This window comes from Syngnathus leptorhynchus, chromosome 13 (assembly GCF_054491065.1).
Source record: "Syngnathus leptorhynchus isolate UIUO chromosome 13, UIUO_Slep, whole genome shotgun sequence".
NCBI lineage: Eukaryota > Metazoa > Chordata > Actinopteri > Syngnathiformes > Syngnathidae > Syngnathus > Syngnathus leptorhynchus.
In genome coordinates this window covers 1,667,295-1,694,910 of record NC_141207.1, presented here as the reverse complement: position 1 = coordinate 1,694,910, position 27,616 = coordinate 1,667,295, and the positions used below count along the sequence as shown (strand labels likewise).

General features: G+C 47.7%; 1 protein-coding gene across 2 annotated transcripts; it reads right to left on the bottom strand.

The window, feature by feature from the left end:
• Positions 1 to 312: 312 nt before the first annotated feature.
• Positions 313 to 27,420, bottom strand: nhsa (Nance-Horan syndrome a (congenital cataracts and dental anomalies)). 2 transcript variants are annotated; one of them, XM_085928173.1, is made up of 9 exons: positions 26,758 to 27,420; positions 9,503 to 9,649; positions 9,131 to 9,264; positions 8,750 to 8,812; positions 6,881 to 7,070; positions 5,361 to 5,495; positions 3,019 to 5,247; positions 2,817 to 2,919; positions 313 to 2,614 (listed from the first exon to the last, which is right to left on the bottom strand). In XM_085928173.1, exons 1-9 carry the CDS (start codon positions 27,047 to 27,049, stop codon positions 2,023 to 2,025), a joined length of 3,885 nt encoding a protein of 1,294 aa, XP_085784299.1. In that variant the 5' UTR covers positions 27,050 to 27,420; the 3' UTR covers positions 313 to 2,022. The 2 variants fall into 2 exon arrangements, with proteins under 2 accessions (XP_085784299.1, XP_085784300.1); XM_085928174.1 differs by lacking the exon at positions 8,750 to 8,812.
• Positions 27,421 to 27,616: the final 196 nt, after the last annotated feature.

Genomic DNA, 27,616 nt, shown 5'->3' with positions numbered 1-27,616 from the left:
AATGCACTATAATGAGTCCACCCCCCTCCATAATACCCGAGTGGCGGATTTTAATGTGATTGCATGTCCCTGCACCCCCCAAAATCTCGTTTAATGTTCCTCCTTTCACCTGTTCTCTGAAATGGTCACCACCGGCATACATGTCGTTTTTCTTCGAACATATATTTTCCCCTAAAAATATGGCCTTGGAAATACATACATTTAAAAAGTACAAGTCGCTATTAATCCAAGAATCTCTCGGTCTTCCCCTAGTGGCCAAAAGTTGAATTGAAGTTGCATCGACATGACAATGAAAGGCAAGGTGATGTTTTTCCAAGCAGTCACATTTATTTCTCCTTTTGTAGGCTACACGTTTAAACTCCACCACGTCGTTTACTAACAAAATAAATACAAGACATTTTTTCCCAAAGCTCAGAAATGTACAACACTTTAGAGTCCATGTAAACACGTTTTGTATTCTTTTTTGTACACGATTCACCCGACGCTCATCTCATTTACAGTTTTGTACAAAATCTAACTACGTCCACAAGATAGCGTTGTAGTCTGAAATGATCCGGTACCACGTCAATACTCATAGTTCGAGTGAGGAAGTACACTAATAAACAAAGGTCACAAAAAATCACTTAATCAGTGCTAAAACAAAACAATAAAAAAGATGGAATGACATAAAATTCTTTTGTGTACCCTGTTAGCATCTTCGCTACGATAACGTGTCATATTAATATACACACAAGTTAGTGGGTGGAGGGTTTTAAGGCCAAGCGAATTGTACAAAGGGGCAACATCGGCATAAAGTTCTTTCTTTTTTTTAGGACGATAAAAAGGATTTCAGTCAGTGTCTATTATTGCAATGTGTCATCTCATAAAACAATAGAGCTCTGGATAAAATAGACTTTGCTTTTATTGCTTAAGTGTGGGATGGGGAGGGCCTAGGTGGGGGTTACCGAAGGGCGTCACAAAATTAGTGTCCAACCTGGTTCCGACATGCGTAATACTTACTCAACCTTTTCCAAACGTTCTTAAAAAACACACCAAGTCAACCAAACCACAAACAAAAACACCTTTTTTTCTTGAAAAAAAAAAAGTCGATCCGCTACACATCATTACAACACCTCTCACGTTTTTTTTCTTCTTCTCCGCACGTAAAACTACCTGCTCTCCACCATGGCACATATCGTCAACTTTATTTTTTTTGCTTTTACCGTGGTACGATTACAAATAAAAATCTCAATTTAAAAATATCTCATGAGTGGTTTGCGCCAAGCAGTCTGACTTGTGATGTATTCACGGAATACATATAATTTTACAATATTTTTTCATGTCTGCATCCTGGCAAGTATTACAGAGACACAAGAAGAAGAAGAAAAATGATTATGTAAGAAAAACATCCTGCTATTTGTAATTTATTTAGTTCATTAAGTTGGTTTTGTATTGTAACTTTAAAAGATGTAAATTCTCAGGAAAAATGCCAAATATTTTCAAAAGGAAAAAATATAGTCATTTTCATGGGTATTAAAATAGTTTTCTAAGAAAATATTCATATATATTCTCCAAAAATACATAATGTTTTTTGCGATTTGACGTTTTGCATGAAAATATTTGACTAAATTTCTGTTAAATGTTCCATTTTGGGAAACACATTTCCACTTTTTTTCCCCTCCGATTTATTGAACTTTCTTCCCCTCTAAAATACAACTATTGTTCTCATCTGGAAAATTTTGAGTTAAAAACATACAAGTCTTGTCTTTGTCCTAAAAATATTTTCTCCAGTCTGACTTTTTTTTTGGGGGGGGGGGGGGGGAACAAACGTAAACATTTGACCTATCCCCCTCAAACTATGTAAAACTCTCTTGAAAACATATTGCTGGAAAACCAAATGTTCTGTAAAATTACATAAATAATAATTATTTATTTATTTATTTTCATGAAAATATGAGTCTTTCCCACCTCCAAGTTGTTGTTCTTAATAGCTGACGTGTTTTGCACATGACGTGCGGCGAAGGAAGACGAAGACGGGTGTCGTCAGGCGAATCGCGGGCGCGGCGTGGCCGGCTCGTCGTCATGGGGGCTGCCGTCTGAGTTCTCGGCCTCGCCCTCGGAGATGGCCTGCATGGGCGCCGAGTAGAAGCGAGCACGCGCGGCATAGCGGCTGCTGTTGGCGGGCGGCGGTACCCTGGCGCGGCCCGACCTGGATTGGGTCGACGCCCAGGATTTGGGTGAGAAGAAGCCCTCGACGTCTGGAGACCTGGCCGTCGCCTCAGCCGTTTCTGTCAGCGCCTCGTCCTCTCCCGCCGCGTGACCTTTAGGGGTCACGGGACTCTTGAGGATCTCGGTGGCCGACATGCGGTAGCTGGACTCAGAGCGGCTGCCCTTCTTGAGCAGAAGCAGTTTGAACTCCTCGTTGGAGGTGCTGGACTTCTTGACGTTCCTGTAGATGGCGCCGGGTGTCCTCTGAGGGCCCGAATGCGCAGATGAGGGCGAGCTGACCGCAGGGCACGGGGAGCTGGCGGGGCTGCTGCCACCAGGGGGCGGCGGTGTGTTGTTTAAGGATGACGGGCTATTCCTCGCAGACAGCTCGCCGGAATCCTTCCTGCCCAACACTTTCCTTTTCGACCTGAGTTGGAAAAAACCCCTCCAGTTAAACATATGATGCAATTTTCAACTTCTAAATAAAACTTTTTCTCTCAAAAATATCGCATTTGACTACAACTTTGTTCTGGGAACAATATGACTTCTTTTCTGAAGTCAACAACAACTTTTTTCTGTTCAGGAGGAAGAGCAGACTGTTGCGAGCGAGTGAACCGGCGCTCACTCACCTGTGGATGACGGCGAACAGGTCGTCGGTGGTTCGGCTTTTGGTGGGCGACAGGAAGATGCCGTCGTCGTCCGCGCACGACTTGTCGCTCACTGCTGCCGAGCCTGCCCGACAACATGACGTTTGAACATATCTCAAACAAATATGCATGTGTTCATTTTTTGAGAAGAATATTGCATTTGACCACAAGTTCCTTCCCTTACTTTTGCTCAGGTTCTCCTCAGCAGCAGATTCCTCTCCCTGGTTTACTGCTGACTCAGCATCTTGGTTGTCATTTACCGGACTGGCGACAGGCGTTTGATCCAGACTTGGCGTTGTGGAGCAGAGATGTTGGTCAAGCAGAAGCAAGGAAGATTCTGCGTCTTCCTCCATTCCATCATCTGTTGGCGGCGGAGGCGACGACGACTCCGCGGTCGTTTCGCCGTTGACAAGCTCGTCATCGCAAGAGCCCGCCAGCTGGAGATCATCTAACGAAGCTTGGGGGTCAGTGACGCTGCCGGAGTTGACTGTGAAATAGTTGTCGTCGTGGGGACTCGGGTCCAAATCCTTGGGGATGGAGCGCAGCTGGACGGCATGCAGCGCGGCGGGAGTGATGGTCAGTAAAGGTCCGTTCGGTATCACAGCTTTGGCCGCCTCGACCGTTCCGTGATGATTTTGGATTGGCGTCTTCTCGTCGAAATGTAAGGCACTTAAGGAGACAGTAGGCAAGTCCAGGTCCCGCTTGGATGCGAGTGAGGACTTCCTTTCCGGAACTTTGGGCTTCCGCTTTGCGCAGGAAGGAGACTGCGGGCCAGGGAAGAAAGCGGCAGGTAAAGCAGACGTCGGGGTCTCTGACTGGCTAGAGTAGCCGCTGGAGGGGCTGGCCAGGCCGGCTAGCTTGAAGTCGCTCTCGGCGGGCGTGAGCGAGGGCGTGGTGGCGCCGGAGCCCGACTGGGACGCCTGCGACTCAGCGCCGTCCTGCGACTTGACGCACTCCACCACCGTGGTGCCGGTGGCTGTGCTGGAGTTAGATAAAGAGCGGTAAGGGTCGCTGGATTTCAGGTCGTTCAGGAGCCACAGGTCCGCGTAGTCTGGCTGGACCACGCCCTCTCCTTTGAAGGAACGCGCATCCGTGGTGAAGATACCCAAATCGGTTAGCTCCAAAGAACCGTCCATCCCCCAGACACCGGGAAGCTCTCCACCTGACGAGGAAGACAAAACCAGCTGCAGGTTTTTCTCCTTGGACAGCGGCAGCTCGGCTTCCGTGAAGACCGCGACGCCACCCTCGTCATGTATCGTTCGGAGTGACGAGCTGCGCCTGGGCGGACAAGGTTTGGCTTTTGGTTTCCTCAACGACAGGCAGCGTCGCCCCAGGGTCGCGTGGTCCGAGTAGATGTACGTGAAGCTCCTGCTGCCTTTCAGCCCGCAGTCAAAGTGCATGGAGGTGTAGTAACCTTCCGTGTCCTCCGAGTAGTGCGACACCGTGTCGGCTTTTTCCGAGGGCGGCTTGTCGGAGAAGCTGCTCTCGCACGTGGCCATGCTGGTGAAGCTCGGGCAGCCTAGACTGCTCTCCGCCTCCCTACTTGGCTCGGGGCTCAAGTCATGAGGATGACAAGCGGGGTCCGAATAGTTCCATTCGCCCTCTCCGGGAGCGCCCGCCTCCTCTAAGATGTCCATCGCGGTGGAGGAGAAGGAGCCCGCCCTCTGAGTCCGCAGCCCGGCGAAGGGATCCAGCGTGAAGCCGGGGTGGTCCACGGCGCTGGCGTTCAAAGAGAGCTCGGAGTCGCAGCGGGCCAGCGGGGACGTCCCCGGGGCGAGGGTCTCCGAGGTCTGCGAGGGGCACGTGGAGCTGCTGCCACTCCAGTTCCCGCTGGAGGACTGGTGCTCGTCCTTGTGGTCCACGGGGCCCCCCAAAACGTTGGCGGCCGACACCGAGTGCACGGGACTGCTGAAGGTGTCCGAGCTGGACGACATATCGCAGCTGCCCATTTCGGCCATGCGGGGTAGCTGCGAGCGCGCCCGCTCCGCCCAGCTCCTTTCGGGCATCCTCGACAGCTGCTCTGACCCGGCCTGGTCCTCGGCGCCTTCCTCCCCGTCCTTCAGGATTAGCTCCTCATCGCCGTTGAAAGGAGAACGTTCCGCCTCATCCTCCTCGTCGTCGTCCGTCCTCGCCCGGCCGCCGTCTCGTGGGAGACTGCGCGTCCGCAGCTGGGCGACAAACACGTCGTCGGGGCCGCTCTCCCGAAGAGCGGCGATGTCGCCCGCCGACTGAGAGAGGCACAGCGCCGCCCCCTGGTGGCCACGCAGGGCGCGGATTCTCCTGCTGGAAGGCGCCCCCAAGATCAGGAACTCCTCGGTCTGGCAACCCGAGTCTCTGGTGAGCAGCTCCTCATTGTCCAAGCTGGCGTGGACGATCACGCTGCGTTCGCGGGAGCCAGGTGAGTCGTCCGAGTCTGAGATGGAAAGCCGTAAATGAATAACTCGATAAATTGAGTGAAAATAAATTCTAACAAATTGAATGACAGATTGAAGAAATAAATCATGAATAAATGAAAAGCTAGCTTACCTGCAGCAAAGTCCTGCAGCTGCCTGGGGACGCCGGCTACCGTCCTGCGCCTCCTCAGCTTCCTCCTGCGCTGCAGCAGTGACTGCGAGTGGCCCAGCGAGCAGCGCACACTGGCGTCTCTGTCGAAGCCCACGCCTGCAAAACCAGAAAGGGGAGGCGGGGGAATTGCGTAGGATGGGGGGTGGGTGAGAAGGAGACGTGTGAGGGGACTTTGTTGAGGGGGTACACTCCCACGCTGTCATTTGCGACTAAACTTATTTATATATGTGGAGCGTGCGGCGCCAATACGGCGCTTTGCTTGTGCCTTCCTGGCAGCATCACCACAAACATGTAAACAATACATTTCAATAAAACATGCCAATTTCATCTTAATGACTACAAGCAGTGTAGAAAATGCATCAGTGTTTTGGAAAAAAATGGAAGCTTGGATAAGAAATTTAAAAAAAACAAAAAAACAAGACATTTAAAAAAAAAAAAATGAAAGTAAATGTTAAAAATCAAAAAAGGAAAATCGTTTTAAATCCAATTACAAATACCATCAAAAGTAAAATGTTAAAAATATCAAATAATATTTAAATGTCATCATTATGAAACATCATATTACTGTATTATCATAATTTGACCATTTAAAAAAACATTCACAAAAGCAACTAAAAATGAGCTAACAACGAATGCATACAGTTATGCAAATGAAAAAAGAGGGACAAGAAATTAGGACAAAAAAATGTGGCAAAACTTTTCTTTTCTAAAATTCATGTGAATCATAGCAGGGGAAAAAAATGGCACAAATGATAAACTTAAGTATGAAAAGTTTTTGCCCATTTGTCGCGCTTAATTCCAAATGAGCCAACTTCATTATTTTGTTGTTGTGCTGCCTTCCCCTTTGGTCACGATGCCGATCATGTGATTAAGTGCCACGGCAACCCCCCCCCCTCCCAAACACACACACACCACTTACACACACACTTTGCTTACTACGTGCATTCTTTCTGGCTGGAGCAAGTGGGAGTCAATAACTTGGATGCAACTAATCGGCATTGGTGTCACGCCACCACGTCGCTTTGTGGCGCCACAAAGCGCTGCCCCGAGCACTCCGGAGCTCGCACAAAAGCGCCGACTGAGCGTCACTTCATCCGTTGCTACCGCAATTAATTGTGCAAGTGTTTTTTGGGGGGGGGCAGGGGGAAGAGTTTTACAGACGACGTATTGTGTGGCCGTGCAGTCCGCGTGGCGCAATTATTATATTTAACTACGGCATTTGCAGCGCTGGTAAGCAGACACATGCATAACTTTCTTAAAATGGTTGACTTTCTGGGGTCTAAACAAAACATCAGGGGCTAATTTTTATTTTTCAACGTTTTTGGGGCCTTGTTTATGACCCATCGAGTATTGCCGAGACTGCCAATACCAGCTACCGATACTTAGATAGAGAAGGTTTGTGATTGAGGACGCAAAACGGACGCCCAGGGGGGAATGTTAAAAGAAAAAAAAGCACAAAAGGAATGCAGGAGCATATTCACCAGTGACGTTGATGGGGACGACAGAGGAGGAGACCACCTGGCATTTCATCCTCTCCTCAGGAGTAGGCAGCGGCAGCGCTCGAGACCAGTTGGTCTGCTTGTCCAGGGTGCTCGGCGTGTTGGGGATGGGGAGCAGCTTGGAACGCTGACCGGGCGACGCCAATGATCCCGAGTCGGGCTCAGAGGAGGCCTGCCAACAGAGCAGCTTGTCACTTTCCTGATTTGTTGTCATCAGTGAATTAATTAAAATGGCGGCAACTGCGAACATGCAAATGCAAAGTATCAGAATCATGAGCAGGACAGCGAAAGCTCAAAACTCCATCGCACGAGTCAAAAGTGTGAAAAGGAGAGCTTCCATATTTGTAGGAAGTTGAACACACGCGAGTAAGATGTCCTTGTTGACACACTAACAACATGCCGCAAGCCCTCATTTGTCATGGCAACATGCAGCAGTGGGATGTCTCGTTCGTCACACCGCCACCATCTGCAGCCCCCCCCCCCCACAGACACACAACTCAGCTCAATGCAAAAAGTCGAAAGACTACTCCTGAAACGTTTCTCACTCCAACTCTGGTTAGATAACAACATTTTACTTAGCATATAGAAACAAATCCAGAAATGTTGGAAGAAAACGGGAAAAAAAATGTTAGCAAAATGATTAGTCAATAATACTTGACTTTGGGGAAAAATACAGAGAGAAAATTAGTAGATATTAGCTAAAAACATTTGAATAATAATAAATTGGTTAAAAATACACAAATTTAGGGAAAAAAAAGACCGTATTGGACTCAAATACCATGAAAGGTGCAAATATTGGAAAACAAAACTCTTAAGTTAAAAAGTACAACAAAAACACACAAATAGGAAATAGACTCTTATTAGTGAGAGAAAAATCCAGAAAATATTTTGGAAAAATACGAGACAAAATGTTAGATTGAAATACAAAACCATTAAGAAAAGCGAACCGGCTTGAAAAAATTGTAACAATCTCATAATATCAGAAGGAAATACGGAGCTGTCAGCCACGCTGTGGCCATCTGGCACCTTCACAGTCCAGCCAATCCAAAAAGCTTTTGCTCACATTACCTGGAGACGTCCCGTCACGACCGGGCGCTTCACGCTTGTCGCCACCCCCGCCGCCCCAGCACTTCAACGCCAGCGCTGCCTCTTTTGTGCTTCCCGGCAACACCCGCGCACAAAAGACAAAACCCCCACACTCAACAAAAGATCTCCTTGGAAACTTCTCCCGACTGGAAACAAGTCAGACAGGGAGCAACTGCGGTCGTTTGGAGGAGGAGGAAGAGCAGCCACAGCAGAGAGGACAGGAAGTGGGCGGCATGCCTTCGTGTGCCACTAAAGTACTGAACTTCCAGCAGTAGTCTCCCCAAGACATCCAGGCAAACGTGTGCCACCATACCAAATGATATTTTTTGTATGATTTGTATTTATTTTGTAATATTTTGATCCACTTTGGCTCAGATTTGTCATGTTTTATTTTAGTTGACAATTTTTTTGTCTGGATTTTTTCTCCCATTTTATTCATGTCAGATTGATTAAATATGACCATTTTTTTAAGTTAATTTAGTTTTGAATGAATTAGTTTAACCTAAGTTAAGATTTTGTCATTTTGTCTAAGCCTACATTATGTCCATTCAGATTTCTTCAATCTCTCCTGTTTTCTTATTGGCTATACCTCTGTTATTTCAGTGCGGTGCAAAAAAAAAAAAATAATAATAATAATAATTGCCCAACATTTTGAAATAGTTCATATTGAGAATGATGATGCTGAGGAAATGTTAAAGAAGAGAGAGGACAGCGAGGAAGGCGGGCAGGGGTGGGCTGGGCTGGGCTGGGGGTGTTCTGTGTTACCTTTCTGTTCCAGGGGGAGAAGTGGCAACATTCAGTGGGGGAGGGCGGACAGGAGCTGGGGTACTGAATTCAACCAACAAAAATAGGGACAAACAAACAAACAAAGAACAAAATGAAGACAGTGAACATGTATGACAACACACACATAAAAAGGAAGAGGTTTTGTTTTTATAAAAAAAAAAAAAAAGTGTTTTGAGTTGCAAATCAAACTTGTAAGTCAAAGCACCTATGAATTGCTAACAGTGCAGTTTTTCTACAGCCAGCAGAGGGCGTAGTAACACAGCTAATAAAACAATAATTGATAGAGGGGAAGGGCGGTGGACACAAATTGTTACCACAAAAGCCCACATGGCTTGTGGTGTGTTTTGGTTGTTGTCTCACCGCCGTCAAGCGCACCCCCTTCCTGACTTTCCTGGCGGTGGCGGGTGTGGATGGGTACATGGGCATTGGCGGTAGGGCCGAGATTGAGATGGTCACTCGGCGCTCCCTGCTGGACGAGCGCCGCCTCCGACTGTCTGCAAGTGAGCAGTAGTCAAAATATGAAATAAAAAAAAATAAATAAAAAATCGGAATAAATATAAGACTAAAAAACAAAAATTCAGATAAAAATGAAAAATATCTGGCAGAGTACTACAATATAATAAAACAAATAAAAAAATAAAAGAAAACAAATTGGAAAAAACACCAAACAAAAGTGGCAAAATAAGAGAAAAATATTTGAAAAGCAGACAAAAATAGAACACAGAAAAGTACCTGCGTGCAGGTGCCAGAGGTTGGCATCCTTGAGCATCTCTTGCAGGCATGGCGGACGGGTGGCCGGGCGTAAGAGGTTCCTCTGCTTGTGCCATGGAGCCCGGAAGTGCCACGTCAGCTTGCTCTCCACGTCCAGGTCTGACACAGCTGCAATCATACAAACAAACAAAAGTCTGAGCGGGACACTTGCACCGAGGCTCGTCACATGACCGCTCACGTGACGAGCCTTCTGCTGCCTGCGTTGTTGTGGCCTCCCTGCTGGGATTTGACTTTTTGACCTCGCCCAGGACCACGTGTGCGTGATATTCACAACAGGCAGAAGAGCGCCTGTGCTCTTAACTTCCACTTTGACTGAAAACACAACATTGAGTTGAAAGCGTGACATCGTGAAAGGTTTCGAGCAGCTTTTATGCTCAGCTGCTCTCCCCAAATGGAAGAGGCGGCAAAAAAAACCCCACAACCAATTATCTGGTTGACCTCTAGACCGCTTTCTCCAACAAGCACAGCTGAGTGGTCTACGGCATCGGAACAAATGTCGGCCTCCTCCCATGAGACGACAAAAATCTGTGTAACATCCATTTTCTAGAGCGCTTAACACCTGACCGGTCAGCAGCCAATCGCATACGGTCTAAGTGTGTCAAACTCGAGGCCCGAGGGTCCGACCTGACCTGTCATATCATTTTTGTGGCCCACTTAAGCAAGGAAACTGTTTACTTCATGTTTCATTCAGACAAAAGTAGTGCTTTGTTGCCATCTTGATGCACTGTGACACGGTCAAACCAATCATGGCTCCTCCTCCTCATTTGCATGGCATTCAGGAGGATAACGTGGTGAGACCTTCAGGGCAGAAGGAGGAGGAGGAGGAGGGATGCAAGCCTGCGCCTCAGCCTTGTAATTTGCTCTGCCGGGAGCCGGGCCAAACCTCCTGACACCGTCACACACCGACAATTTTTGCCTGGTGGCCTGGGAAAAAAACAAGCCCCGTTCAGCGCAAACACACACAACAGCAAAAAAAAAAAAATCATGAGAGGGTTGCACGCCACGCAATTATGCCAAAGTTGAAGTTTGTCTGTCTTTGGACTCCAGCGCACCTCGTCGCGTCAATGCCCCAACCCATACTTACTTTAGTTACAGTGAAATAGCGACTTAATTATCCACATTCAAATATCGGATAACGCTTGCCGTCGAAGATGACGACGGCGCATGACTCACCTGAATCGAGCCGAAGCGCTGACGGATGAAGTATTTAAGATATTCATCGCGATTTCAATCTTTTTTTTTCCCTCGGAGTGCGGCAGTGAAAGTCTTTGGGAGGTCTGATTAGTGAAACACAAAGAGTGGCAGAGTCTGGCGAAACAATAACAATAATACCCCGCCGAGCCACTAATCCGCTCTGAGCCCATAGCCGCCGACCCGATGACGACGAACCCGGTCAAGGCACCCGCATTTTATTTCTACAAATCGCTTCCATTGTTTACGGTTTCACACAACATCCCGAGAAAATCACAATGCCCCATCACGGGCCCTCGGGGCTACTGGTGTGGTTTTTGGGACTTCCTGGTGCCAAATGGCACCACGTTGGTGACCCCCGGCTTTAGACGCTGTGATGTCACGCAGATTGCAGATTTTTTGTGGAAGGGATGCATAAAGGAGGGCGTGTATGCCCCCCCACCCCACCACCACCATCTGTGGCTTTGTGCAGATATTTATGAGCCCGTGGGGCGGGTTAAGTCATGCTAATGGTTTCATGCAGCTTTAGGAGCTGATTGGTGGTCGTAACGGACCACACGGCCCCTTGCCAAGTCAGCAGCGAACACGACTCCAGGCTAATGAAATCTGGTACTGCAGTGGGACAATATACGAGCCCTGAGGCACTCCGTTTACAAGACTTACTCGTTTCCTGTCGGACGCTCGGGACAAAATTCGGCGGGAGAGCCGTTAACAGCCAAACTGAGTCAGCTCCTCATTATACTGTATCATCAACTCAGTGAGTGTGTGTGTGTGTGTGTGTGTGTGTGTGTGTGTGTGTGTACCATCTAATGTGGGTGGAGCTTGCCATTTGAGTTAGATTGTGATTGGCCCACCCATTGTTGCTTGTATAAAACTTTTTGTGATTGCTACATTTCGTCACCCAGATTCATTCTGTTACTATTGCACGTGTGAAGAGATTAATTAGGCGCACACACACACACACACACACACACACACACACACACACACACACACACTCTTGACTATTGCGTACTAATCAAATCCACCACAACCCAAATATGTTTCCACTTGTCGCGGGCCCATCCTTCTTGTTTGTGAGTCAAAGCGAAAGCCGAACAAATGTTTTAGAGCGCTATTAAACACACACATTCCCATTTGCACACACTTGAGGAAAGGAATGTGCGCTTGACAAAGGAAATGTTTCCAAACGTGTCACAGAAATTGGAACAGTCATTTGACGTCTCCATGTAGCGCTTACCGGAACCTCCCAAATAAAACTGACCGGTTGCAGAAAAAGTGAGCTTTAGGTTTTCGCCGCGGAAAGTCACCGCAGTGCTGTAATACGAAGCAGCTGACGAAACAGGCGTTACACCATTTTTCTGGAGGTGTCACGAGGTGTTGTTCCCAAAGCAAACATGTCAAACAAAAATGACAATCATTCATAACGTGTACTAATCCAACCATGAGAATAGTGAATACGGTTCTTTGGCGCTCGGCCAATAATCAATCAGTTGCTTGACTCCTGCGCTTGTCGGGCGAGTGATTAAGTAGCTTGTGTTGAGCTTGGTCAGGAAGCAAAGCGTTGCTTGATTACAGCTTTGCAATGGCCCCCCCCTTTCCCAGTTCCCAGCATCGCATTTTAGACAGAGGTCAGGACGCCCACCTCCTCTGCCACATCAAAGCTGCAGGTGAAGGCAGGGTGAGGCCATTTAAGTAGGTGGGGTGCGATAAACGGGTGCTTCATCTTCTGCAATAGAGCCCACGCAAGCCGTGTTTACAGATATGGTAGAAGAAGGCGAGAAAAAAAAAAAAAAAAACGCTGCCCCTGACTAAAGAGAAGCTCATTCATTCATTCATCACGACCCCTGGAATTGGTGCGAGGTCGCCAGTCCGCTCTGCCAAAGGGAACCCAACAAAAACATTTGACCTCCCAAGTCAACAAGGTGGCTCAGGTGGACGGAGGCAGAAGGCCGCCTTGTATAAACGTCTGCCTCTGCTTTTTTGCCAGCCGGGCCAGCAGACGGAGCGTGAAAGCCAGAGGAAGAAATACAGACGGCGGGCGAGCGAGCGAGCGAGAGAGGGAGGGAGGGATGACGCTGTTGCGGTTCGCAGAGACACAATAACGGGCAAACTCGAGAGGCGGAGCAGCTATAAATGAAACGTACCGCGGTCGGGCCCGGGGCACGGCCGCTGACCCGCTTGTGGGAAAGTCTTCTTCAGCTGCGCAAATATCCCACGGCAGGATGGGAACGAGTCTTCACAACAAGGTGAATATTTTGGGGTCAGATAGGCTTTCCAAAGTTTTTTGCGGCTCTCTGACAAGACGTGGTTTGGGAGTGCTCGCTTATCGCGACATCCGTTAAAGCTTATCTGCGGCGAGGCTGGAGGTCCAAATCGTCACCCTTTGCTAATCTCTGACACATTCTGGACTGTTTCTGTCTCGGTCCCTGAGGACCTTACTCAGGAAAACGTAACGAGTCGGCCCGTGGGGCCGCGTGTGGTTTGAGTACAGCGCGCGCGGTCAGAGCAAAACGCTCGTTCCTCCCGGCCCCGCCGACTTCCTCGAGTCTGGAATGTCGGCGTAATGATGGGTGCCGCTGTCATGCCAGCGCCAGAAATGTGGTGCCACCCGCGACTACCAAATGGGTGCTTACAGACAGCGAGTGTAAAAATAAAAAGATTATCACGCCAAAGAGCTTTAAATAGTCTCTTTTCAAAAATCAGGTCTGTCTTGTGACGAGGCAAGAAGAGGATTTTGTCAAATGAGGGGAAATGTGGCTCCCGTGTTAAAAGGACAGAGGAAAAAACAAACGGGAAAGACGGATAGTACCACAAATCAGCGTTAAAGTCAACGGGAGTGACTTAAGAAAACAGCACGACACTGACAAAATGTGCAAACGTGGCATCTCACGTTTGTTAGCATAAAGCTAAAAAAAATAAACAACCTGAAGCACGCACGCTTTGCTTCTAATTTGGAGAACTGAGAATCACAACAGTTTTAAATGTATGCCGACGCCCACCAGAGCAACACTCCCCCGATTGGAGCAGATGTGCCCTTCTCCCCGGGAAAGTCCCACAGTGGGCAACTTTTCCCAAATAAATCACAACGCCAACACATTTCTGCGAGATAATAAACGGCCCCGAGCTGTTATGGTCCGCTCCGGAGCCTCCAGAGTGGAAACGCTTCCATATATTTCCCGTCGGAACACGCACATGTTAAACAATGGCTCTGTTTTTAGGGAGACGCTGTCATAACAAACGAATGGCCCCGCTCGGCTCGGAGCACCTGTGGGAGTTTCACACCATTTTGTCTATCATCGGTGGGCTTTGTGACCATATATGGACATCCCTCCTGGCTCTCCCTCTGGGGACACGCCCCCTGTGCCTTCAGGCATAGGGAAAAAAAAAAGAAATGTCTTGGGGAGGGGGGGGGGGGCATCTGCTCAAGGCTGAGGGATCACCAAAAGGAATTTCTTTATTAGTCTCTCAGCATCAAACATAAAACAGCAAGAACATCCCACCTTTGGCCCCTTTCATGCAGAGGTTTTGGCAAAATGGACAATCATTGGCTTGTGCCTTTCACACAAATCACAGCCGGGTAGCAAAAAGTGTCGCATCAGACGTGAAACAGAAGAGGTCTTTATATGGGACTTTCACACAGAGCACAGCTAAATATGTTTCAAACAGCAGCACAGCATATTTCCTGACACTAGCCAGTTGCTAAGTGTCTTAAACGTGGAAATTTACAGGTCGACCCCCATTTTGTCATTGACAGGCAGCTTGAAAGGGTTGAACAAAATTTGACAACCAAGGATGGAGCAAAAACGACACAGGATATTTTCATGTGTGAAATCGTCCAAGTCGGTACCTTTCACACAACAGCCACAGTGGGAACCCGGAAAAAGCTTTAAAGGGGCTTGAAATGTTCTCTCCGTGGATTTCTCTCTGCTTGACTTTGAATTTGTAAAGAAGCTTTCAACAAGATGAAGTTACAAGGCAAACAAGGAGCGTTATGTTAATCAATTAGGACATTTGACCCCCTCCCGAGCCCCCCCCCCCTTTCCCCCGCTCTACTCTCAAGTTTCACGCACCGCTGCAACTTCCAAGAAGAAAATACCTCAGCGGGGAGGTGGACACGCTCGGCCGAGAGCCCGTCGAGTCATCGCCCTCTTTCTCACTGATACGTCGGAGTTACGTAAGACATTTCACGTGCCGTCAACTTGTAGGGAAATAACACGCCGGTGTCTGATTGGCTGCTGCGGATGAAAGGGAAACTACACGACAAAAACACAGACGTTATTTCAAAAAGTCATGATCTGGGTTCAAATGAAAACACATTCGGGAGGAGGGAGGATGTCATTGGACACGAGTGCGTGGTCTGCCGGCCAATGGCGTTGCATGGCTTTGTGTGAGGGCCGGGGGAGTGGGGGAGTAATTTCATTGTCTCCCCCCATTTTCATTGGCCTTCCCCATTTAAGGATATAATTTGTCAAATAAACAGACGGGTGGAAGTTTGCATCCCATACTGGACAACACACACTGCAAAGTCCGGTCTGGTAATCCCAACCGGAGTTTCCGCGTGCCCGGAAGCTTCTCTCCTCCAACCTAGCAGGGAGAGTTAACTCAAGACAGGTTGTCAGGAAAGTAGCATCAGTGTGATGGCAATCTGGCTGCGATTACACCCGCAATTTGTTGGTGAATTGACGGCGTTTATGGGATGCCGACGCCACGGCGTGCGCTTTCACACGGAGACATGGCAAAGGCGCGATCGCATCATTAGACGGGGTGACGTGTAAAACAGTTGTGCTTGCTTTTCACACAACGGGGGGGGCGTGTCTGCGGTTCCGCTTCATACTTTGATCCCGGTACGGTGAAATGAGGTTAGAAATTTATCCCCAATTACAAAACGGTGATGTTTAATCCGTAGCCACAAACCTTTGAGATTTAAATAAAGGTTTAAAAATGAAATCAATTGGGGCAAAAGCGAAAACATTGACGGCTTTTGCCGGGCTGTGTGAAAGGGGCTGAGAGTGTCAAATGTTTTTCTAATGGCAACATTTGCTTGCAACAAAACACGAGTGTTTAACAAGCATTTCATGTGTAAAATTTCACACGGCCGTCCTTGTGTGGCAAAATCCCTTCAAAACTCAGGACAAACAAAGTCAAGCCGGCTTCAACTTTCTCGTGTTGGTAAGCTTTCTATTCCATCGTCAAAGAACAAAGTGTCAATTAAAGTGAAGCGGCTCCACCAAAGTCCGCTCTCAGATTCAGAGGAGGGTTGAAAGGGGGGTTTCTGAAAGACCACCAGACTGGCAGCCGGTTATGCGTGACCCCCGACCCCTCTGGTTCAATAGGCTTCTATCGAGTCTTCCTCCGGCCTTCCCTTGAGCTTCAGGAGATAAAACCGGGATCGGAAGTACATGAGGCCCAGTGTCTTTTATCATGACCAAAAGAACATACGAGCCAACGCTAAATTTTTCACATTGAAATTTCCACCGTGACATCACAAATACTTCCGAGTGATGGCACCGCTCATAAATAAACTGGCGGGGCGTGTGGAATGAAAGTGCACATCATAATAATAACACTGACTCTGGGTCAGCGACATCGGGCGGCCAGATGTCAGCGGGGTGGGCGTGGCTTGCGGCTGAATATTAACGAGGAGTCCCGACTGCACACATGCTTTTGTCTTCCCCGAACAGCATCGAGAGCGGCCGAGGCAGATTAGGGGCGATGACCCGGATTAAAGGGGTCAGGTGACGGGCGGCGAGCGGCACACATTCTCGGCAATAACAACAATATGGATTTAATACGCCAAAGATGTCCGGGCATCGGATGACATCACCAAGTGTGGGGAACAAGCTGACCATCTGACCCGCTAATGCTCAGGCATTATTACACGCCAGGACGAGACAGGACACACACCCTCAACATTCACGATTGGAGTAGCTCAGTCTGCACAAGCGCAGGATTGTATCGTCGTGCTTTGCTGCTTACGTTGTGGCCCGGGCTGTCATCGAGCGACACGTTGTGTTTGTGTGCCTCAAAGTGGCACGTTGCCTCACTGGCATTTGTGAACAATGAGTAATGTCGCTGCAGACACATCGTCACTTTGTTGACGCAAGGAAATGAGGTGCCGCCAGCTTGTCGTTTACACTTGTCACTCATTAGCCGCGTTGTATTCGACAAGAAACGCGGCGGGGTCACACCTCGCGTTTCCTCCGTTGTGCCAAGTCCAGATGGATATCGGGGGGACACGGGCGGAATGCTTCAACAGCAAAACCCCCCGAGGTCCTTTGGCAAACGGATCCCCTTCTCGACATCGTTCCGATCTTTTGCCGACCTGCGTCGAGGACCGTGACCGACGTTAGCGAGGTGCTAGCAACTCCAGAAATGTAAACAAGTGAAACAAAGCTGGAATTGATGACCAGATTTTGAGCCCTTCCTGTTTAACTCTGGGCAGGGCTGACTTTTTACTGCGTCCTGAGACTGTAGTTCTTTACAAAAAGTTGTTGAAATAAATATGAAGTGTCTTCTACGCAAAAGTGCACAAGTCAGCGACGGTAAATCCGGCGTGGACTTCAAAGGCGCTCGACTGTCGCACGGATGTTAACATTCCGCCTCCATCGTCATACTTTATACGTCCAGATGCTTGTATATAATCTCTTCAAGATGTTACCGGCTAGTATAACATTTTCAAACACGCTTTTATGTTTTTCTCAGGGGGGGGCGGGGATGCTTTCATTTGGCGGCCACGTGCGAAAGCCGCATCGCTTATTGCCGCGGTTGTAAACACGACTGTCATGACGTACTTTCGGTTTCTCAAGCAGGGTAAACCCACACCAATAATTGGGACAAATTGGAAACTGTTTTGCCTCCCTTCTACTCATAAACATTAAACAGAGACTTTCAACCAGACTACACAATTTACAAAAATATGCTAGCTTATCTTCATAGACAAAACTAGCATCAATTTTGTGGTAGAAAATTCTTGAAATTTGCCCCAAAAGTGCGACTTATACTCCGGTGCGACTTATATGTTGTTGTTTTTTCACTTTATTGTGCATTTTATGGCTGGTGCGACTTGTACTCCGGAGCGACTTATAGTCCGAAAATTACGGTAATTAATTTGTTGATGAATCTTTTTTTTTAATTATTTTCATTTATTTCCGATTAAAATCTGACAATGTGAACAAGTTCCCCCACTTTCAAATCTCCAGTACAGGAGAGTGGCAAAAACACATTGTGTTAAAAAAAAAAAACAAAAAAAAAAACGTGCAATTGAAACATTCCAATGATGTCATGCATGCGCGGCCGCAAGCGACAAATACGTTGCGTGCAAATATGCTGGTTTCAAAAAAGGCAGCTGCTTTCTGGCTCTCCAACTGTGAGATGTATGTAACTGAACGCACCACCAAGGGGCTTTGTTGCTGATTGGCAAGAGCCGCTGACCCGGGGTCAAGGGTGCCAATCCCGCTGTAGCAACCCTTTGTCAAAATATACACACGCAAGGTATTTTAATGCAGTGATTTGGACCAGATGCCGTCACAGCTGCAAAGAAGTGTGAGCGTACGCCCATTGGAGCTCCATTTGTGAGTTCTTCTATAGCGCTTCCCATTATGTGGCGGCCAACTCTCCTATTTTTCAAAAATGTCCACTCACAAATTATGCTCCAATTTTGAAATGATCTATAAGCGACAAATATATTAGCCTAACGCTGTTGCCAGTAAATTCTTATTGGCGACCGTCTCCCATTTGGCAGCAAAAAAGACAGTTGGCCTCCCTCACGAGGCATCGTCGTAAATTACGAGGTGTTCCGCAGATAAGGAGGAATCAACCGCGACGGTAAATCAGCTCTAGCGTCGAGCACCTCGGCTCATTGCCAACGTCGAGGCCGTTGAAAGAAAAACGGAGGGAGGATGAGTGGAAAGATGACGCCGTTACTCTGAATGCCAACCATCGTAAAAGTCAACCTGCGCCGCGAGTTTGAATCGTGATGGATTCGGATCGCACACGTTGAGACGCTTGTCCGTTTCGTTCGACAATACAGTGCACGTTTGAGTGCATCGCTGGCGAATTATAAGTGTCCCGTTGTTGAAGCGGCCAAACAGGCTGAACCGAAAAATTCCTCGGGAGAGAATTTCGCAAGAAAGCAGTTGAGAGCACCAAAATAACGATTTGAATCGGACTCAATTTTGCAAGTCAGCATCCAAAAAGCTCAAGACTTGTGATTGCTCGACTCAGGTGGTGCTGATCCAAATGCCGCACGCACCCCCCCCCCCTGCCCTCCGATGTTTTCCAAGCAAAGAGATCAGACACTCATAATCTCCATTGTCCCATCCCGGACGGGGGGACGGGGATCTCGAGCGTGGCCCACTTTAACCAGCGCAGCCATCTGCGGAGTCACAGATGGCGCGAGCACCAGCGAGATGATTCCGGACCAAAGATCCGCACAAGCACGCGAGGACGAGACCCCGAGCCAAGGCGGAGAAATTGCTTTTGCCGGGGCGATCGGTCGGGGTAATCCGTCTTGGTATGCGCTCGGGTATTCGCAACGCTCTTAAATCCGGAATAACAGAGCGCGCCGTGTTTCACACGTAGAAAAAAAACAACCCGGATCGACTTGAACTTAGTCACATGTGTTTTGTTTTAAGGAATTCTCCTTGCTGCCTGAAAACGGTGAGCATACTGAACCTGTTCTTGTGAGAACTAATGTACGCAAACATTCGTATCACTTGCGGGCCCTAGTTTCATTTTCGACCTGAGGCTATTTCAAGCAGAATTTCATCGATGTCGAGATGTCACCTTGGCATTTAGCGTGACGGCGTACAAACGACGAGGCTATAAAACCAACAAACGAGACAACACACTCTCGGGACTCTCGAAAAGTCAAAGAACTCAAATGAGAGGGCACCGCCAAATGGGACATTTCTTCTTTTGGACAAAGTGCTACCGAGGTAACGCTCCAGACACAAAAGTCCTTGTGAAGAATTCCAAGCGACCATTCAAAGCGCCTTTACAAGTGTGACTGCGCTGCGAAACGAGCGCCCGCTTTAACAGCAGGTAAAATTGAACTTTGGGTTGAAGATGAAAACAGGAGAAGGAGACGACCTCCTTGCCTTTGTGCCCGTAAATGGAGAGGTACATGAGAAGCACAAAATCTTCCAACGGCCAAAGTTGAAGCCAGCTGGCAGGCACAAAGAAATCCGCTAGGGTCTGTCTTCCTTTGCCTGATTCCACTTTTTTTTTTTTTCTTTCTGGCCTCCATTTGCCAGCGTTAAGGGGGCTCTGGAGGACTAAATTCAGACTTGGCCGATCAGATTACAAGCAAAAAAAAAAAAAAGCCTTCAGGAATGACACGTACTAAATAGACAAAGAATGCGGCGAGAACGCGATGGACGGAGAAACCACACGAAAGCCGACCACACATGTTGAAATTCGAGGTTTTCGAGTCCGACGTTTCCTCCGTAGACAGACATTTGGAGCGCGCCAAAGAATTTATGCAGTAGGCGTCTTGAAACGAGCAAACAATGGGCTGGACATTGGCAAGGTGTGTAAAAATTTCCATTTTAAAAATGGATGATATGTTTATTGAGAAATAATTGCAGGAAAAAATTCAGTTCAGTTTTACACTGTCTGGTTACACCTTGGCAAAACCGTGTACGGCGCTCCAGCAGTGCGAGAGACCTCATTTTGATATCTGGTTACCCTCCGAGTGGAAATTCTGGTTATACAGTAAAAATAATTAGCAAAGTCTTGCTATGCTCTGGCAGGAGAGGAGAAATTGTTTCCGACGCTGGCAAAACAATGTACGCTCTGACATGATGATGGAAATCATTAGCGATATCGGTTTACACTCCAGCAGTACCGTGGGAATCGTTAGCGATTGCTTTCAAGCATTGGCTGAAATAAAAAATAATAGTAACTACCCCAAAGCTAATTTGACCGAGCATCATGAAATTGGCCAGACAAATCGTTTATAAGTGGTCCTTTCAAAGAGATTTTAGATTTTTTCAACAAACTACTAAAGTTGAAGCACAAATGCTAGCTCAACGTGCAATGCTAAATTGGGGGAAAAAAAATAAATAAATTTGTGGGCGGAGCCTGGCAGCAGCTTTTGACGCTCCATAAAATCCGAAACTCATAACTTAACCAAGGTTGCAAAATGTTGGCCAAAATCCAAGTTTTGTAATTGGGGAGTAAATCTTCGAGGGGTTCGCCATATTTGTGTGCGTAGAAAGTGAAAGTGTAATGAAAGCCAGGCGCGGGCTTGGAGCCAACAGATGAAGGCCCCGCCCCGCCTGCTCGGCTGCAACTTCAGGTACTTTCCTCCCAGAGGGTGGGAACGCTTCTTTCCCCCCCCCCCCTCAAACTAAACGTTGCATTGACCTTTCATTAGTTGTGTGACGCAACTGCACATTTCCCACAGATGATTTGCCTTTTAAAGGTTTTTACAAGATCAAACTCTCTAAGGTTTCACAGCAACCAAAACTGAAAAGCAAAACAACAATCGTGCAGATCTAATGCTCGGGATTACGGGCAGAAAAACTTTTTCATGAGAAGAGTTATACACCTTGTGTTGTGCCATCAAAGGATTATCCAAATCCCGATTCAGGATTGAAGTCACCTTTGTTCTTTGCTCATGATCCCTCCCGCTTCTCACAGTAGCCCAAAGCTTTCTTCAGAACTCTACCGGAATAACGTCTTCCCGTCCCACAGGATTTATTCTGCACTTGGCTCCAGGGTAAACAGTCCCGGCAGATGCGTTTCACTCCCACAAGCAGACAAAGTTTGCTTTTAGCCTTCTTTGGAAATATTCTTCCGTTTTATCCTGAAAACTACTATCCTCAAAAGTTACCACTCAAAAAGTCTCAGTCCACCAACAACATTTGCTGTGATGTTATAAAATGGAGGAGAAAAAAAGCCCTTCGAGTGAGTCTGCCAAAAGAGTCTAAGCGAATAATCCCCTGCGGAAAATTGAGGCTGTGAACTTTGTTGGTGGCAGCGAGACACAAGTCCAGCAGCCACTTGACAATCCATTCAGCTGTAGTTCGAGAAACAATAAGACATCTTGTCCCACGATCGGGTGTCAGACGTGGAAGTTCCCTCCGAGGGCGACCTTTGCGCCGGTAACTAGAGCTTCCCGTTCGTGGAAATGCCAGTTCGATTCAACTAACCAAGTAAACATTTGACAGGACACCTGGGAAGTTTTCGAATGTTGGGTTATTTTTACACATTCCCCCCAAACCCAGCAGGCATTATGTTTGCCCATTTAAGGACCTCATATCAAATATGAACTCAAAAGAGATTCAGTTAAATGACAAAGCAGAACATAACAGCGAGCAGGTCAGCCATTATTTTCCCCGCAACCAAGCAGGTTTGGCTGAATCTCCAAAAATTGAAAAAAAAAAGAAGTGGGATAGAGACAGAGAGAGAGAAGAGCGACCCGAAAGCACGCATGCCAGTCAGAGAAAAGGAACCAACATGCCCGAGGGGGCCCGCCGAATAAAAGATGAAGGAGGAGGGTGGGTGGAAGGAAGCAACAAAAGCCAGAATGAAGGCCGGCGCTGCCTCGCGTGCGCTTGACTGCACAACAAGCACAAATGGCGTCCTCTCACGCTGACCTCAGGTTAATCCACAACTTTTATTGACCCCCTCATGCGTGGAAATCATCAACGTCTCGTAAATGAAGTTAATATTTAATAGCAATTGGACAAAATCTTTCAAGGAGTCCTGGCAAAGGTCAAAATGACTGCTCATGATGGACAAGCCCACCAAATATCCCAAAAGCTCTGGAGGCTGATTTTTGAGACTTGCGTGTTTTATGGCGAGTCGTCAAACTTATGAAACGCCGCGTGATGCCTTCAAAGGCTTCCGTTGGCCCGCCGCGGTGATGAGAAGCAGAGCGAGTCCCCAAACGTGCGTATGGGGGGGGCTGCGTAAACACTCCTCGCCTCCCACTCCGGCATTGGCCTGACAAGTGAGGAAGAGCAGGAACACGCAGCTGATAACAACCATCACGGGGGCCGGAAAGTTAAGGAGCAGACCCCCAAATAAAGTTGGAACACAAACAATCTTTGGAGCCAGGAGAGCACGCACGCATACCTCAAATCACTTTGAATTTTGGTGGGCAAGAGTTATTGCCTGAAAAAACATCAGCCATTTTGGTTCCAGATCATTTTAGCCAAACGTGTCAGAAATCATTTCAAACTTGGGAAGAAGCTGGCAGTCATTTTATGGCATTTCCAGATATACGAAGCTATCTTCATGCTCGTCTTAAAGAAGCGGGGGTGGGGTCAAAACGACTTGACCCCTTGACCTTCTGCCCCGTGCCCCCTCCCCTTCACAACACAAAAGAGCAAACACGGACGCCCTCCATCTTGCAATTAGAGCGGATTTGGCCTTTGACAAGATGGTGAATGGCCGCCAGGTCAGCGAACGGCGTTGGAGGAGGCCTCGTCATTAAACTGTCAAGTCAATGTCAGCTCACGCTTCATTTTGGATGCTCCGCTAGCAAAGCAGCGGGAAAACCTCCAGAGCACGGCGTTTAGTCTAAAAGCTGAAGCCTCGTATTCAACTTAAAGTTCGCTCAGCCGACTCAGCGTTTTGTCTGCGGCGGCTTTTTGTAAATTTGTGCGTGTGGCCTTGCCCGTCTGGCTCGAAGCTAAACTCCAGCGCACCCTTTATGACGTCTCCCGATCAAATTCTTTTCCGTGGCAACCTGGGCAAATATTGACAGTGCAGGAGAGCAATAAAACTCGCGTGGGCTCTTTTGGTTGTTTTTGTCTCAACCCGTAGCCATCCGGGCCCACCTGCGGTGAGGACAGCTCGAAAGCGATAGCATCAAGCCGTGTTTCGGAGGAAATCTTTATGACTCGCATATCTACCGCGAGAGATTAGGCGGAAGTGGGAGATAATGATTGAGAGTCACTGACAGATAAAGAGTAGGAGTGTCATCTCGCATCCAAAGCACCTGCAAAGTTTGAATAGGGGAGAAAAAAAATGCTTCAAGGCTGGTTTGGGACGGCCCACATCCTCTACGCCGCTTCAGCTGTTGGCTGCTTAGATTTTGGAATCTCTACAACCAGATCACATTTTCTTCGGAATTAAACGTCAATTTCCGAGTTCGTCAAGCGCCCATCTTCTGGGCTCACCATTGATTTTTCAAAAGCATCTTTGAATTTCTTGGAGTCTCTTGAGGTCAGTTGAAGGCTAAGATGGTTTGGTGAACTCTCTGGTCCCACACTGGTTTGGCTTTTGTTTTGTTTTTTTTGTTCCATCTTTAGAAGAACCAGGAGGTAGGCTTTTGTTCCCACCTGCATTCCCACAGAGAGGCCCGGATTGTTTTAAAACGCAAATGTTAGCCTAGCCGGCCGAAAATATACAAAAAAGGACTCTCGGAGGGATTTCAGGTTCAGGGCCCATCTCAGGAGTGCTTGCCCCGCAGGAATGTTAAGTGTAATCACTCACACATTTCCCGACCAATCCTCCTCACCAGGCAATTAAAATCTCCAACCTCGTCCCAGAAAGCGAGAAGAGTCTCGTTTCCTCCCCACAGCGAGCACATTTTGGGAGCCCGTGTGGAGGCCAAAGTCCTTCAAGTGGAATCCGGCCCCGGGGGTTCCTGGTCACTGGTTTTGGGAATGCTTGACTTGACATCAAAGGTACAATGGCAAACCCTTCGAGAACTCGCTGGGATTTAGTTCGGACAGACAGCGAACCCTCGTTTATCATCCGGACAGGGAAAAACAAGAACAAATACAGAAGCTGGCCTGTCAGAATGTTCTGTGTAACCCCAAAGGAAGCGCCGATGACATCAGCGAAATATTACAAAACAGTATCAAGGCTGTCTGGGCCCAGTCAATGTCTGGGAAGAGCAGGGAGGGGGAGTGGCAAGACTTTGAAAGGCGCTGGCTTGCTCTATAATTAGCAGGGCCACTAAATCAATGGCAGGTTGTCCGGACCTGTCGAAATATGCCCGTCATAACGAAAGAGAAAAAGAAAGAGCTCGTTAGATGTCGTAAAAGATATCCCGTCGGCCGGCCCGCAGACTTTGCACGTTTGCAGTGTCCTATGACGGAAATGGTGGCTTCACAAAAAAAAAAAAAAAAGATTACGATCCAATGTCTACCCACATCACATCTAACGGTGATTAGGAGTGTATCCTTCACTGACTGGTGTGCAAACCTCGCCTAGCAACTCTAAGTCACACTAACAACCAGGCCCGATCAATCAAGACGAGGCAAATGCGCTTTTCCGGGCAGCGTAAACGATGAGTCAAAGTCTTCTTCCGAGTCATCCCGGCCCGGAAAAGGCGGCGGGAACGTCGGGCTAAATGAAGCGGCACGCTCGCTCAAGCCAGCGGAAAAATGGATGCAGAGTGTTACATAACGTGCCGTGCCCGGGAACGAGACCTCTGCCATGGCTGGACAACGCCCGTGATCCAACGCATATCCCAGATTCATCTATGGAAGAGATGATTCTGATTTCTTTTCTGTTTTTTTTTTGTCTATGTTTTTTTTAACAACACTTTTACGACATTTCTGAAAGTTAAAAATATTTCCTCCCCGTCTCTATTTCTACAGCCTGAGCGAGAAGCTGCTCAGTTTTGGGACAGGAATGTGCTGAGCTGCCAGCCATGTGCTCAGTTTGGGAAAAGCCACGAAACTTAAAACCCGAGCCGGCCGGATGGACGGACGGACGGCGTCTGGCTAGCGTGCCGCGCCGTCCGCAACTCTGTCCAAACACGTGCTTGATGGGACCTTTGCCAGACGCCTCCTTCAAGCTCCTTTGCAGTGAAAAGTTGTCCTGTCATTTGAGCCTGCCCGCCACCTCATGAGAACATTTATTTACGTTTCAAGCATATTGACTCATTACATAGATTAAATAAATCAAACACAAAATTCCGATTTACCAGCAGACCCAAACACAGCATCGGCACATGGTGCTGCTGCATGTTTAATTTTCCCATTGAAGAAAAAACATCATCATTCAAGTACTTCATTATGACAAATATGTCCTTCCTTATCAGTAAAAGGGACACATAAGAGAAATTCGAAAAGTCCCCCAACCCCCGTGCCCTCATTTACACCGATTGTCATGTAGATGAGACACGGCCATGTTATTAAGGATATCCACTTCCAGCAAGTTCCTGCAATTTCAGGTGTGTATTATGCATCTTCGACTGCGAGGAGATGCCCAATTGCTTCCTGCTGCGTGCGTGTGGGCTTTACAATACATAAATACACTCTCCCTTAACATAGCGGGGTGGAGTGGGGGGTTGATGGGAAGAGTGGGCGGGGGGGCACTTGGTTTTAAAAGAGCCAGGCATGGCCACATGCTGTGTTATCTGGGTCATGAATTCTTAACTGGCAGCCATACAGAGTTCAACCTGTTTACTTGCATGAATGAGACAAATAAGAGGAAGGCTGCCCGGACACGCCTCTTCAAAAAGTCACATGTAAAAAGTACTTAGAAACGGGATTTGTACCTTCAAACATCATCCATTGAGAGTTTGTAGATCGCATCATGGTCATGTGTTATCAAAAAAGCATTTTACTTGAAGTCAACACAACTCGAAAAAGATCAGAATGAGAAGGACAGCATGGTGACTTGTTGACAAAAGTGCAACTTTTCAGGTTTTCTGTCTCTGATTGGTTGTTTTTCTTCAGGCGCAGCTGTTTTTTTTTTTTGTCTACCAAATTTAAAGGCATGCAGGGCCAGAAATGTTTTTCTTTTTTTCCCAGAATACTTGTATTGCTGTCAAGTCATGACCAACAAAAAATAAATCTTAGTATTGCATAGATTGGAACTACATAATTAATATACGTATTTTCATAAAGTCATAATGTTGTTTTTTCAGTGCTATTTAGTGCAAAAACTTGATATAGATACCTAATTTTGATGCAGAAATTTAATGTTTGGGTGATTTTCATTTCATTCGCAAGAAAGGTGAACCGTTAAGTGTTCAAGACAACTTCTTCAACACAAAAAAAAGTAAGTGAATTAGTAGGTGCGCAGAAAAAAAAAAGGTGTGTACTCACGGACTGCCTCCTGTTTGGGGTCCAGCTCGGAGCAAGTCTCCTGGAGTCGTCCGACCTTCCTCTGCAGCCCGCGGAGCCTGTGGCCGGTGGCGACCAGGTCGCCCTCCAGCTCGTGAAACACCGAGCAAGCATGCTTGGCCAGGTCGGACAGTTGACGGAGGGTCCGGGCCAGCGCCACATGGCTGACGGACAGCAGGTCGTGGAAAGGCGAGCCCGCGTCCGCCTCCTCCTCGTCGCCCTTCTCGACGCGGCACATGGAGCGGGGCTCCACCAGTCGCTTGAAGAACGGCATGTCGCTCGGTGTAAATCCGCTAAAAGTGAGGCGAAAGTGGCTGCAAAAGGGGTCCACGCCTCGGGCCACCGTGATCCACTCGGCGTGGCTTCAGAGGCGCCCCATGCTTGATGCATCTGGAAGGGCGGACTGAGGCGCTCCGGTCATCTGCCTGCCTCCGATGCTGCTTTACTTTTCTTTTTTTTCTCTCTCTCCAGCACCACCACAGCAGCTCCACAGTAATTCGAGGTGGTTTTTAAAAACTAAAAGGGGAGGAGGCAGTAAAACACGGAGCGGAACGGCGGAGTGCTCGGAGCAGGATTCGACTACAACTGGACCATAATGGTGCCTTCAAGGACACTGGGGAAAAAACATCTTCTCGTCCAGATTGGACAAACGAGTACTTGGGGGTCACTTATTGATTTTGTTTTCAAAGTACGATGGGTCTCAACTAGAAAGAATGTACAGTGTTGCCTTCAGGGGCACTAAGAAAACAACAGCACACAGAATACAGCGGAAAATGTTGTCTACATTGAAAACACATTTGAATGATGTTGTGGTGATGCGCGTGTGGAGGTTAATCTTTGT